The 12,315-nt window shown below is 33.6% G+C and overlaps 1 protein-coding gene across 1 annotated transcript; it reads right to left on the reverse strand.

Annotated features, from left to right (window-relative positions):
* Nucleotides 1–4,045: 4,045 nt before the first annotated feature.
* LOC107021290 (mitochondrial import receptor subunit TOM40-1-like) lies at nucleotides 4,046–10,368 on the reverse strand. Its single transcript, XM_015221918.2, has 11 exons — nucleotides 10,137–10,368; nucleotides 8,604–8,685; nucleotides 8,389–8,488; nucleotides 8,211–8,306; nucleotides 8,065–8,115; nucleotides 7,806–7,871; nucleotides 6,747–6,848; nucleotides 5,428–5,496; nucleotides 5,267–5,350; nucleotides 4,720–4,815; nucleotides 4,046–4,481 (listed from the first exon to the last, which is right to left on the reverse strand). Exons 1-11 carry the CDS (start codon nucleotides 10,270–10,272, stop codon nucleotides 4,425–4,427), a joined length of 939 nt encoding a protein of 312 aa, XP_015077404.1. The 5' UTR covers nucleotides 10,273–10,368; the 3' UTR covers nucleotides 4,046–4,424.
* Nucleotides 10,369–12,315: the final 1,947 nt, after the last annotated feature.

Genomic DNA, 12,315 nt, shown 5'->3' on the forward strand with positions numbered 1-12,315 from the left:
ACTTAATTTCTTTTGACCTTATGATTCATCGAATTATAATCATAAGTAATTTGAGAATTTAAAATGTTTTAAAAAGAATGTGTAGAAAAAACTAATATTCATGGAACAAGATTCCTTTTTGTCAACAAAAAAATTATTCAAATTGATTAGTTCGTCATGTTCTTGAAATTAATAACATTTTACATTTTGTAAATTCTAACAATTTATCATCAAATTGTCTTTATGTGTAATCTAACTCTAAAAAAAATATGGCATGCTAACAATCCAACTGAAAGCAAGGTATATAAATTAAGAAAGCTACATTAGGAAAGTATAAACATCTGATCTATGTATAGCACAAAATAATAGATTACTTAAAGACAAAAAATTAATTTAAAATGTATTTACTCATATATTAATATACAAATTCATAGCCATTATAAGTCCTTTTATTTAATAGATTGATTATATATTTAAAATTGAAAAAAAAATGAAAAGTAAAAATAAGGATAAATTATAATGGCAATATTACAAGAAAGTATGACATCAATTCGTCTATGTTTCACTTTATTTTATATATATAGATTTCAACAGGGTCTACACATTTAGTATTACAAAAATATGTAATAAGATATTTTTTAGTCAATAAGAATTATATCCAGATTAATCAATTCGCAACTTTTCTTTAAATATATTGCATTTCACGTTCTTCAAATTTTTTTCCTTATCATTAATTCATCCATATCAGTAATGATCAACACTGAAAAAAGAAGAAGAATATGTCAGATTAACAATCTAATTAGGAGCAAATGAGTAAGCAAGCTACAACATAAAAATGATGAAAAAATTCCTTATCATCAAATTATCTATATCAGATCAATACCGTAAAAAAAAAATAGAATGTGCTAGATTAACAATCAAACTAAAAGCAAAATAGAGTAAGCAAGTTACAACATAAAAAGAAAAAAGAAATCCCAATCTATGTAAGATATTTTTTAGTCAATAAAAATTATATCCAGATTAATCAATTTGCAACTTTTCTTGAAATATATTACATTTCACGTTCTTCAAATTTTATTCCGTATCATCAAATCATCCATATCAGTAATGATCAACACTGAAAAAAGAAAAAGAATGTCAGATTAACAATCTAATTAGGAGCAAAATGAGTAAGCAAGTTATAATATAAAAAGGAAAAGAAAATCCTTATCATCAAACCATCTATATCAGATTAATACCATAAAAAAAAAGTATATGCTAGATTAACAATCTAATTAAAAGCAAAATAGAATAAGCAAGTTACAACATAAAAAGAAAAAAGAAATCCAATCTATATATATAGCACAACAACATAGACTATGGGAAGACACAAAATTAATTAACATATAATAACTCAAAAATTAATACATATTAAAAGTCATTACATGTACAAATTAAAAATAAGTAACGGTTGATTGAAAAAATGGAAGGGTAGATACATTCCTTTATAACCATTACACAACTTAAATTTGGAAGGAAGGATTAAATGTTTTAAATGCTTTAAATGCTCATAATGAGGGGAATTTTTTTTTAAACAGATTTTTAATAGAAAAAAGATGAAAAAATTTGAATTATGAAAAAATTGATAAATAGTGATACTGACCATTGAGGCATGCCACATCATCAAACTGAGATTCAGCTTTATATATATATATAGATTTGAAATATGGACACAGTAATACCAAAAAAGTCGGTATTACAAACAAACAAAGAATGTCATTTTTTTTCAAATTAAAAAAATTCAACTTGTTTGTAATAGTTACTTTCAAGGATGCTTGGCAAGGCATGACAAATTTGACTTACACGGCTACCTTTCATCTCCAAATTATATCTTGATATTTTCGAGCATTTTTTGGTTCAAAGTTTTGTTTTATCTCAATTAAAAAAAGTAAATAACGTTTCAAGAATAAATCTAGTTTTGCTTTCGTATTATTTTTGTATTATTTTTTATGTTGATTCTTTTTTGTGTCTAATTTCACGTAATCTTTTTCAAGATCAGTTTAATGTTTTGAAAAAATAGGGCTCAGATTTCCTTTGTTTTTTATATCTAATCCACGCTCTCTTTGACTCGGGGGTTCTTTTGCTTTTTGACTTTGATTCTTTTTATAATTTGAATACAAATGAAAATGTTAGTCAAAATAAAAACCAAAAACAAAATTTTTTTCTACCATCAAATAAAAATGACACGTCCTTTGTGGTGTTGTTTTTATATATTTTATGTCTTAGCCAAAATCAAATTTGTCATGTCAACAAATCGAGTTAATTGAGCAAGTAACATTCTAACTTTGAAAGATCTTGCATGTTTTTTCGTTAAGTTCTTTCCTTTTTATATGAGGAGAAAAGAATAAAATTGACATGTGGAGCTTAGTCAGATTTACGGAATTAAGTAAGACCTTACGCCAATGGATATAGATACAACTGTACTCGATCGTTATTGTTTCTTCGTAATAGAGCCATGTGTGTGCATTCTGAAAAGGAAAAGAAGAACGTAACGTATTATAGACAAATTGTCAAATGTCAATTGCCATCAACCACCAAAATAGGTACTCGTCGAAGAATCCAATACTGGATGAAAATCCAAGTTTTTTTTTTTTTACGTGGTTAGATCTCATCCCGATTACTTCCTCCATCTCAAGAAGTATACCCTAAATTGATTTGAAACGGAGTTTAAGAAAAGAAAGAACACTTTTTAATCTTGTAATTTTAAATTAAAATTATATCTACTAAAATGACTTTTAATCTTATAGCCTTAAACATGGCAGATAGAAAGTTAAAGTATTATCAAAAAAAGAGAAGGAGTTAATTTTTTGAAACAAACTAAAAGAAAATTGAATTAAGAAATTTCGAACTTGAGACCTCCAATATGGAAGTTCCAAGTCCAAATCACTAGGCCACCCCAAAGTATTATTTACCAATGTTGGAACTCCATATTAAATTCTGACGCTCCAAATGTCCAGCCTTAGGTGCGAGATGGGGTATTAAAGAGTCTCAGATCAAATGAAACAGGATGGGTGGTCTCCTTGGCTTTGGAATATTAGGCGCTTAGATAGATAGAGAAAAAATCACATGATGCTTTGAACCCTAGGTCTACCAGGTTTGCACCATAAGGGAATGAATTAGAAACAATTTTTACTAGTGGAATTCAATCAAAACTGAAAACTTTGAAGGCAACCATTTTGCACCATCTTCTCATACACCACATATTAGCCTGCTCCAAATTCCCTTCATCAACATACACTTTTATCATATTATAGTAGCTGATTGAAACCCTTCTTAACGATCTCCTCAAACAACTAAATCGCCTTTGACACCTCAGAAACTTTAAGTAAACCTCGTAATCTAATATCATAACTGCAAGTATCAGGAAGAATATTTCTCTTTTCCATCATAACTCACAAGTTTTCAGCCTCAGAAAACCTTTTACTATCAGAAAGTGCTTTTAACAATGTATTAATCCCCCATGCTTTTCAATCTTATCCATCAAAAGCACAGCAGAATACACAAAACCAGCCTTGCAAAACGCCTTCATCGCGAGGTTATAGGATGTTAAATTAGGCACAATTGACAATTTCTCGCGTTATTCACGAAACAGCAAGCCAATTTCATCTCACTCTCTCTGATCTGATGCATGATTTCAAAAGGACGTTGAAGGAATAGACAGTCCGTTGACAATCTAGTTGTGGCATTTCGTCAAACAGGTTAAGTGCATTTTTATGACCGATAATTTCTTTCATACCGGAGAAGTATTTGGCTTCGGCAAGGCGGTGAACAGCCATGTCAATATTGAAACGCCGCCGTGGGAACTCAGGGCATATTGATGAACTTTTCATGAAATCTACAATTCCTTGATGTGTGTGATTGGTGGGGTTTAAAGAGCTAAAAATTACTTCATCCGTCCATTTTTACTAATCCACAAGCCCGATATAATTTTGAAAATCAAAAGATAATTTATGTGCTAAGTATTTATGGTGAACCTTCTCCTTATGGTGCACCTTTAACGCCTCTTTACTTCGCAAATAACATGAAATGAATGCAAAAGAATTACATAAACAATTTTCAAGTAGGGATAAGCCTCTGGGCAAATGCCACTATCCATAAACACTAAATCAGAATTTATATTTCTCTCTATCAGGAAAAAGGGCTAAAATATCTTTTGACTGTAGGAATTAAAACAATAAAACGATTTTTCCCTCCGTTTAAATTTGACCATGAATGTTCCCTTACCACACTGCAAAATCAACTATGATGGCTAGTTGAAGCACCTGATGTTCCATGGATGTTTTCTCAATAAAAAATATAAAACTGATGTGTTGATTCTTATTGAGGTGAAGAATCACCGAAGATGCTTTTAGTTCCACGGATATGATCGATTAAAAGTATATCCTTGTTTAAACTGACTGCCTCCTCTATTCTCCCACTGTCAGCCCAAATCCGAACTTGTAATCTTTCTTTTTATGATCAATCTGCAGTCACCATCAGGAGCAGATTTACAACAGTTGAGTAGCCAAAGTGCACAAGATAGAGACTTGTAAAATCGCGAAAGTTGTTTTGAAAGTAAAAGCTCAAAGAGTAAAGCATAATTAAAATTTGTATGCCATCCCCTTAAGAAGGAAAAAACTGCACCCGAGGAGAGAGAGGTGGATGTTGAAGAGAAATTATATAAAGAAAAAGGATTAGACCTGCAGCACATATGACACTTACCTCGGCAGAAAGAATGAAATTAAGACCCATGTTCAGGCGTTCTTCCAGGAAAGCAGCAACACAGCCGTTGGAATCAATCTTTCCTCTAAGACGACACTGCAACGCACACAATATTACTGATCTTGACCACCTTTAATATAAATGAGCCAGCTACAGCTATGCACCCAAAATAACATGAGAAAGTCCAAACATAGACTTATAACATTAACTATCTTGTGATCATCATAATACATGTAGCAACTAGAATAATGCCTAATCTTATGTGTAAAAATTTACAGAAGGGAATGAGAATATTGACGTTGTTTTCTGTCCAAAAATCAGCAAAAATAATCTCTTGGAGTCTGCATTTAATCAGTTCAAATTTAAAAGATAATTTTGCCAGAATCAAACATGCACACCATTTGAACTAGCTCAAATAATTACAGCAGACCAGCAGTGCAATACACTCATCAAAACCAGATGACAGATAGATACTGAGTAAACTACAACTCGCAAGTGCAAAGCTTTGCAGCAAACATTCTAACAGTTTGTTTACCACAGAAATTACCTGCCGAAGGATGTAATCATAACCAACACTTGCTGTTACATCCCTGGACATATAGTTGTACATAAAGTCTGATGCTAGAGACACCTGCATGGAAGAAAGTCAATTACCAAGCCTGCTCATCATTAACTCTATCTCTAGACTAGGGATTGCCATTGTAAAACCTTCTCAGAAACTTTCTGAACATAGCCCAGTGCAACCATTCCAGTGCTAGCAACTTGCCCTGTAGCAACCTGCAGGCAGAATGAAACATACACTACTTAACAGAAAAATTGAATCAACCAAGCAAGTTGTAACACTCATTAAGCAAAAACCATAAATATTAAATTCTGGCGAAATCAGCAAAAATACAATACAATGAATAAAGGTGCTACTGTAAACTCCTTAAATATGTTTCATAAAGGAAGAGAAGAACCAGTGTCGATTCCATGAAATTCTGTATCACAAAAATATTAAGACAAGCTACAAATATAAAGCAATTTGCTTTCCAGAAAACCTTTTAAATTTAAAGGAGTTTATAATACAGATAATAGGGAGATGCCAACAATGGCCTCAACATTTCCAGAGATTTCTTTCAAAGGCGCTTACTAGTTGAACCCTTTTAAAAGAGACCAAAATACCTACTGGTAAAAATTGAAGTCCATCAACTTTTAAGCATGATGACTATGTAAACAAACACAGGAAATTAACTAATAGGAGTAAAAGGGATAGCAGGGCTAGAAAAGGAAATACAACAAGTAGTTTCCTTTTTAAAAGAATAGATCAAATATTTTCCTAACAAGCATGTGTCAATCATTAGACCATGATTACATTCCAGAACACCTGATTGGCACGATAAAAACACAATCATTTACGGGAACAAATCACAAGGATATAAAATATGCCAGGTCGATTTAAGTTGCTGGCAAATGCCTCTAAAAGAGAAGAAAACACTACTATGATATCCCCAAATATCTGTCTAATACTAATAAAAATTGAACTACAAATATATCGAGGCAGACCCGGGATCTGACGGCCGCAAGTGCACACTATTACATCAAATGAAAATCTATCACCAGACTATAAAGACCCATAATAGCGAGCATATTCGTGGTTAATTTCAACTCAATTCAATTCTTTTATTTATAAGCAAGCGATGAAACAAAATTAGTCCAATCCATAAGATTTTTCTCTCAATATGGAGGGACTGATGGAGCCTTCTACCAACGCACCAGCTGTAATTTGCGCATGCAGCTGCCACAACTAATATATCTCTACTTCTTGGAGGTAATTACATGTATATTAGATTTCCCGGTGCTGGTGCACCCTCAACCCCAACGCATTGGTCCGCCTCTGCGCTCACACCCATTAACAACTTCATGTTCTAAATGTTCTTTCATAAATTTATATATCTTGTTGTTATCATAATACCTTCAAATTCCAATTATTATGTTTTTAAAGAGCATGCTACTCTAATAGGAGTATCTAATAATAAGCACTTTACCATCTTATCTGTATTGTAACGAGCAGCATAACCAATGCCAGACTTCCGATGCTGACCAGCCCAGAATACTTCACCACCTAGAGACAAATGTGGAGTGATACTCTGCAAAAGATATAAAGGTATACATTGATTGATCAAGAAGTTGAAATAAATATAATGTATGTGACATACACCCAAAAAGTAAGTAAAATGAACTCCAACCACAATCGAAGGAAGCACTAGAAAAAAATCATTCTGCTTATATATTAGTGATAAAAACTGCAAAATCAAATTGCTTTCAGCTGTTGGTGTGTAACAAGTCCCATGAAAGTTATCAAAATTATCGCTATTTTATGTTTGATTCAAGAGCTCCAGGCCATTGAGTAGATAAGCCCTTTTAATTTAATGCTAAAAATATCAAAAAATTATGCAGTATTATTCACATGTGATGAACATCACTCAAACAAGAATTATTCACATGTGATGAACATCACTTAAGTTTTTAGGATCATGAGGATGGTGAGGAACATCTTAAAGATTCCAAATCTAAACTAAGATATCTCGGTTATTATAAAGTTGGGCATCGGAGGTAGTGTTTGAACTGGCATTAGTCACAAGGTTTTTTCTCTTCTTTGCTTTTTCCCAGATGATCTATTTTTTGACACACAACATGAAATTATTTTTATCAAATAGAGACACTACAAGATATTTATCTCTCGCTGACACTAGACGAAACTACCCTGATGATTATTCTTTCTCTATCTCCCAATCTTGCTAGGTCTTACTCCCATTTGCCAGCGTGATATTTATTCATACTGTTACTCTAGCCCTGATACACGAACCCTCTAACGCTGTATTCCAATTTTGTGAAATTGTGGTATTCCCTGCTTGAATCAAAATTGACTCTGTTTGAAACTTCAAGATATTTCATGTAACTTGTGGACATAAATGTGTGAAACCTTTAAATTGGTTTTTCCTGCAAATGACCAGAGACAAGGCCATTTACTTTTGAAAATATTAGTGCTTTTAATGATGTATTTTATTGGCTAATTTGCAGAGTTGCAAGTCTTGATTGTTTACCTGGATGTAGCTGGCTCCAAATAATGCACCATTCCCCAATTGAAACTGTGTTCTGTAGTCTTTACCCTTAACAAACAAAAAAAGACAAGAATACGCAACGTTAGTCTTCCTAAGTCATCTAGGCTATACCGTAGTTTGTGCATAGTATGGGATGACTTGATCAGAAATAGAATGCCACATTACATTCCAACCGAAAGCATGAATTAAATCCAATGACTTGCATGCATTGAGTTTTATGCATAAGAGTAAAGAAAAGTACCTTGTAATCAAAATTAACCATGCCATGCGACATGTGCGGCTCACCCGTTAGCTGATAAGTAGAAAAATATGAGTTATATGGCTTATTCTTGATATATATTAATTGCTTACCAACACTATCAAAGGTAAGCAATCAAATACACATACCTGGCCATTAGCCTTCATTGCAAGATTCTCAGACAACTCACACCTCACTCTTGCATTCACCCTACCATCTGTCATTACTCTCCCAAAAAGCATCATCTGCAGGAAACAGTCATTGCTCCAACACTCAGATAATCATGTGGATTTCAGACACTAGATAGGGATAGTATCAAATACACACCTTTGGATCAATAAAGTTGGCACCAAACTCATAGTGAGCAGTTGGAATTTTGACTACATCTGTAGACTGAGTAGGAAGTTCCGTGGGCCCCATGAAAACACTAACAGAAACAGAAGCAGATTTCTTTCATAATTGAGAAAATATCCCTCTCCATTTAAGAATGGGGAAAGCATAGTAATACATCTGATATGTGTCTCTAGAAATGCCAAATCTACCTGTGACTGAGTGAAAACCTCTGATTAAGTCCTCTGGTAAAGTCAAAGCGCATCCCTTCAAAAAGCTCAGGCTTTAAAGACACTGCCAAGGTAAGACATGCATTAATTGACACATCCAAGAGGGAGTTGCTCGAATGCTAAGCAGCAGTCACTTCCAACCCGAAGGTTGTGAATTTGAGTCACTAAGGGAGCAAAAAGGGTGGGAGCTCCTAGGCAGGCCAGACACTGGATAACTAGATCATGACTTAAGAGACATAATATTGATGACAGCAACAACACTAACATGAACAAAAATAATAACCAACCATTAACAGTGTTTACATGCACTAAAACTTCTGCTAACAGTTCAATACTAATTTAGCTTGCAGTGGACTATGAATCCGACAAATTTGATCTCACTTCTGTTTTTTCCAAACATTAGCTGATACAGAATCTAGACACTTTAAATTAATAGAAGCTAAAAAATTTGCGTCAAATCCTATACTGGTCTGCACACTCATTTAACCCTTCTCTATGTAAGCATTTTAGCACCCCTGCACGAGTGTTGTGAAAGGCGAGGTGACCCTTCATCACCTATTAGCTTTGAGGCAAGGCGATTTTCAAAAGACGACGCCACGGCAATAATGGCGAGAAAGGTGTTGCTTTCATATAATCTTTTAAAAAAAGGCAACTAATTTAGGATTTTAAAAGTTAAAGGTATTTTAGGGTTTTTTTTTTCAAATTTGTATAGTTGCACTCTTAGACTGCAACAGCGATTCCAACCAGTCGACTCAACTAGACTTCTCTGGCGACCAGCCAGATTTTTTCCAGTGACTCCAAAGTCCAATCAATACTTATTTCTACTTCTAATTTCTTCTTCAAAAGTCTTCTTCCCCTATTTCTTTTTGCTTCTTCTTCTCCCTACTTCGAAGTTACTTCTACCCTTTTTTTTTTATTGTTTTGACTTCTGTTCTGTATTATTCTCATTCAAGTTCTAGACTTTTAGTATATACTATCTATTCTCAGTTTTTAATGAAATATTTGCAAATATATTATTGCAATTGATTGAAATTTTGATTATTTATATATGGAATTAATTATTTTAATTTTTTTATATTAATTGGCACCGCACTTCAAAAAGGCGAGCTCCTAGCCGCGCACCTGACCTTCCTTCAGACGAGGCAGACCCTTTGTTCCCTTACGCCGTCCAAAACCCACGCACCAAAACTTCAAATCAAGAAACTACACATCGTCTGGAGTTGATACTGCCTATCTGATATTATCAATTGGATTAACAAAATAATGTAGCTAAAACTAAAGGCTTCAATTGCATTTCAGCCTAGCTATACAGTAAACAATCTGCAGCAAGTTGGAACAAAAGATCACAACTACTTCGTCTCAATCCAAAACTAGTTAGGGTCGCTGCTATTAATCTTTCAAATCCATTTCACTCTAGTCGCGTCAATTAAATTCCAATACAAATCAAGTCAGATAAAAATAATGGAATGAAAAATAAACACAATGATCAAACAAGAGATGAAGTACAATACTAACTTAAAGCTTCACGGTGGATTTCTTCATAAGGAATAGGACAAGGCAAGTTGAAGTAATCGACTTTCTCCGGTTCGGTCACCGTCGGCTTTGAGCCTGCCGGAAAATCTGTAGCTGCCGGAGGGACGAGAGTGGCCATTGTGTAAATAAAGGAAAATGTGAAAAGTCCTCTCTTTCGCCTGAGAGATATAGGGGAGAAGGAGAGAGTTCAGTGACAGCAAGAAGTAAAATAAACCCTCACAAAACCCCTAAAATCAATTCGGCAGAACCCGACCCGGTTTTATTCGGTGGAGTCCGAAAATGTGATGGGTATATCATATTATTTTTTATCTTTGTTTTTCTTTTATGAGAATAAAGAGTTTTTTTAAAATATAAATATAATTATAATTTAAATAAAGCATAACAATAATAAGATGATCAAAAAATGAGAAGATTGATTCGTAAAAAATGAAAGTGGATTCGCAAAAAGACTACGTTGAAAACTATCGTTAGTATAATAATAATATATGATATATTTAATAAATTATCATGAAACTATGTAAAAAAAATATTTTGTATGCAATTATGGTAAACTTTATAAAATTTGAAAGATAAAATTAGGAAGTTACTTATTTGTATGCATTTTCATTTAAACATTAGTGATACAATAGTGTATGAAATTATTTCCAAGTGAATTAATGTGTGACGATTTAATTTTGAGATCATCGTAACATAATTTTAGTCCTATAAAAGGTTTTGAAGTTACATATCTTTAATTGCTTCTCAATCTCCATCCGCATCTCAGCAGTAACCTCAAAGGAGCAGCAATCACGGCGAGAATAAAGGTTCATGAGTTGAGGAATAAGTCGAAGACAGATCTTTTGGCTCAGTTGAAGAATCTGAAGGTGGAGCTTGCTCTTCTTTGTGTTGCAAAGGTCACCGGTGGTGCTCCTAACAAGTTATTCAAAATCAAGGTGGTAAGGTTGTCAGTTGCACAGGTTTTGACTGTCATCTCACAGAAGCAAAAGTTAGCTCTTCTAGAAGTTTACAAGAACAAGAAAGACGTGCCTCTTACAAAAAGTTTGGCCAGCTTTGATCATACGGTGGCCAGATCTGGTTGTGCCGTGGCTTAGATTGTCGTAACTTTGGAGGGAGATATAAAAATAGTGATAATGTGCGATGTTGATGAAGACGGGTGAGGAAGAAAGTTGCACAAGTAAGATAATTGATGAAATCTTGAGAGTCTCCATTGATGTTGGAGTTTTTGGGGATAAAAATTTAGAGAGGCGAGAGGTTTGCTTCAATCCGTGTATGGAGGTGTAACGAGCAAGTTCCTCCGTTTATTCACAATTCTCGAATTCTTGGTGTTTACAACAACAAAAAACGCAAACAGGGGCATTCTTGGGTACTGATGAAGAGTTCAAAGGCTTTAGATCTAATATGCACAAATTCCAAGAAAAAGAACCCTTTATGCACAAATCATGTTTACTGTCTAATGTCCATGGTGGCACAGAATGATCTAATAAAGCCAAGATAAGTTTAATTGGAAGAAGGTTTGAAGGAAATGGTGAAAGAAATGTGGAGGACACAAAGAATGGTGCTGTTGGTTTTGGGATTATGAAGAAATTGCCAGGATTTGTCCAATTTGCCGTTGGCTATTGCAGAGATGTTTATTGTTGATGCCTTAATGGCCGTACGAACTTTCATTGACCATGGTGAGGCTCCAGATTACTACTTGAGGGAGAAAGTACATGTGATTCGCTGGCAAAAAGGGTGATGACACCGGTGATGACTTTTTTTTGGTCGTGAAATAGTGCAAATAGGGAGAATTAGAAATGTCAATAATAAATTAAAATGATATTATTTTATATTTTATTAAATAATTTTGGTTAATAGTTTTTAAAAAATAGTTATGAAATAATTATGATATGGCATTAATATATATGACGTGGATTGATATGTCAAATACATAAAGTAGAGTGAGCTACACTCATGGTATGAGGGACTTAAAAGACTCATTTCAATTGAGTGTCCGGGTTCAGATGACAAAGGTATAAGTAGAAGAGTTCAGAATACAAACTGATACAAGTATAAGAATCCACTAAACCATTTTATCGTTTAATTATTGTTATTCGAACTGTAAATAATGCGTGTCTATAGTCAATCATTTGTTGTCCTTGAGAAGCTACCTTCAAATATTTTG

The sequence above is a fragment of the Solanum pennellii genome, chromosome 6, assembly GCF_001406875.1.
Source record: "Solanum pennellii chromosome 6, SPENNV200".
Classification (NCBI taxonomy): Eukaryota; Viridiplantae; Streptophyta; class Magnoliopsida; order Solanales; family Solanaceae; genus Solanum; species Solanum pennellii.

Bases quoted from the DNA above. Each gene is read 5' to 3' on its own strand.
- LOC107021290 (XM_015221918.2), bottom strand. From the start codon at position 10,272: ATGGCCACTCTCGTCCCTCCGGCAGCTACAGATTTTCCGGCAGGCTCA. The intron at 8,489-8,603 runs GTAGATTTGGCA...TGTTTCTGTTAG, and splicing joins AGGTTTTCACTCAGTCACAG to TGTTTTCATGGGGCCCACGG. The intron at 4,482-4,719 runs GTAAGTGTCATA...TGGTGACTGCAG, and splicing joins ATTTCATTCTTTCTGCCGAG to ATTGATCATAAAAAGAAAGA.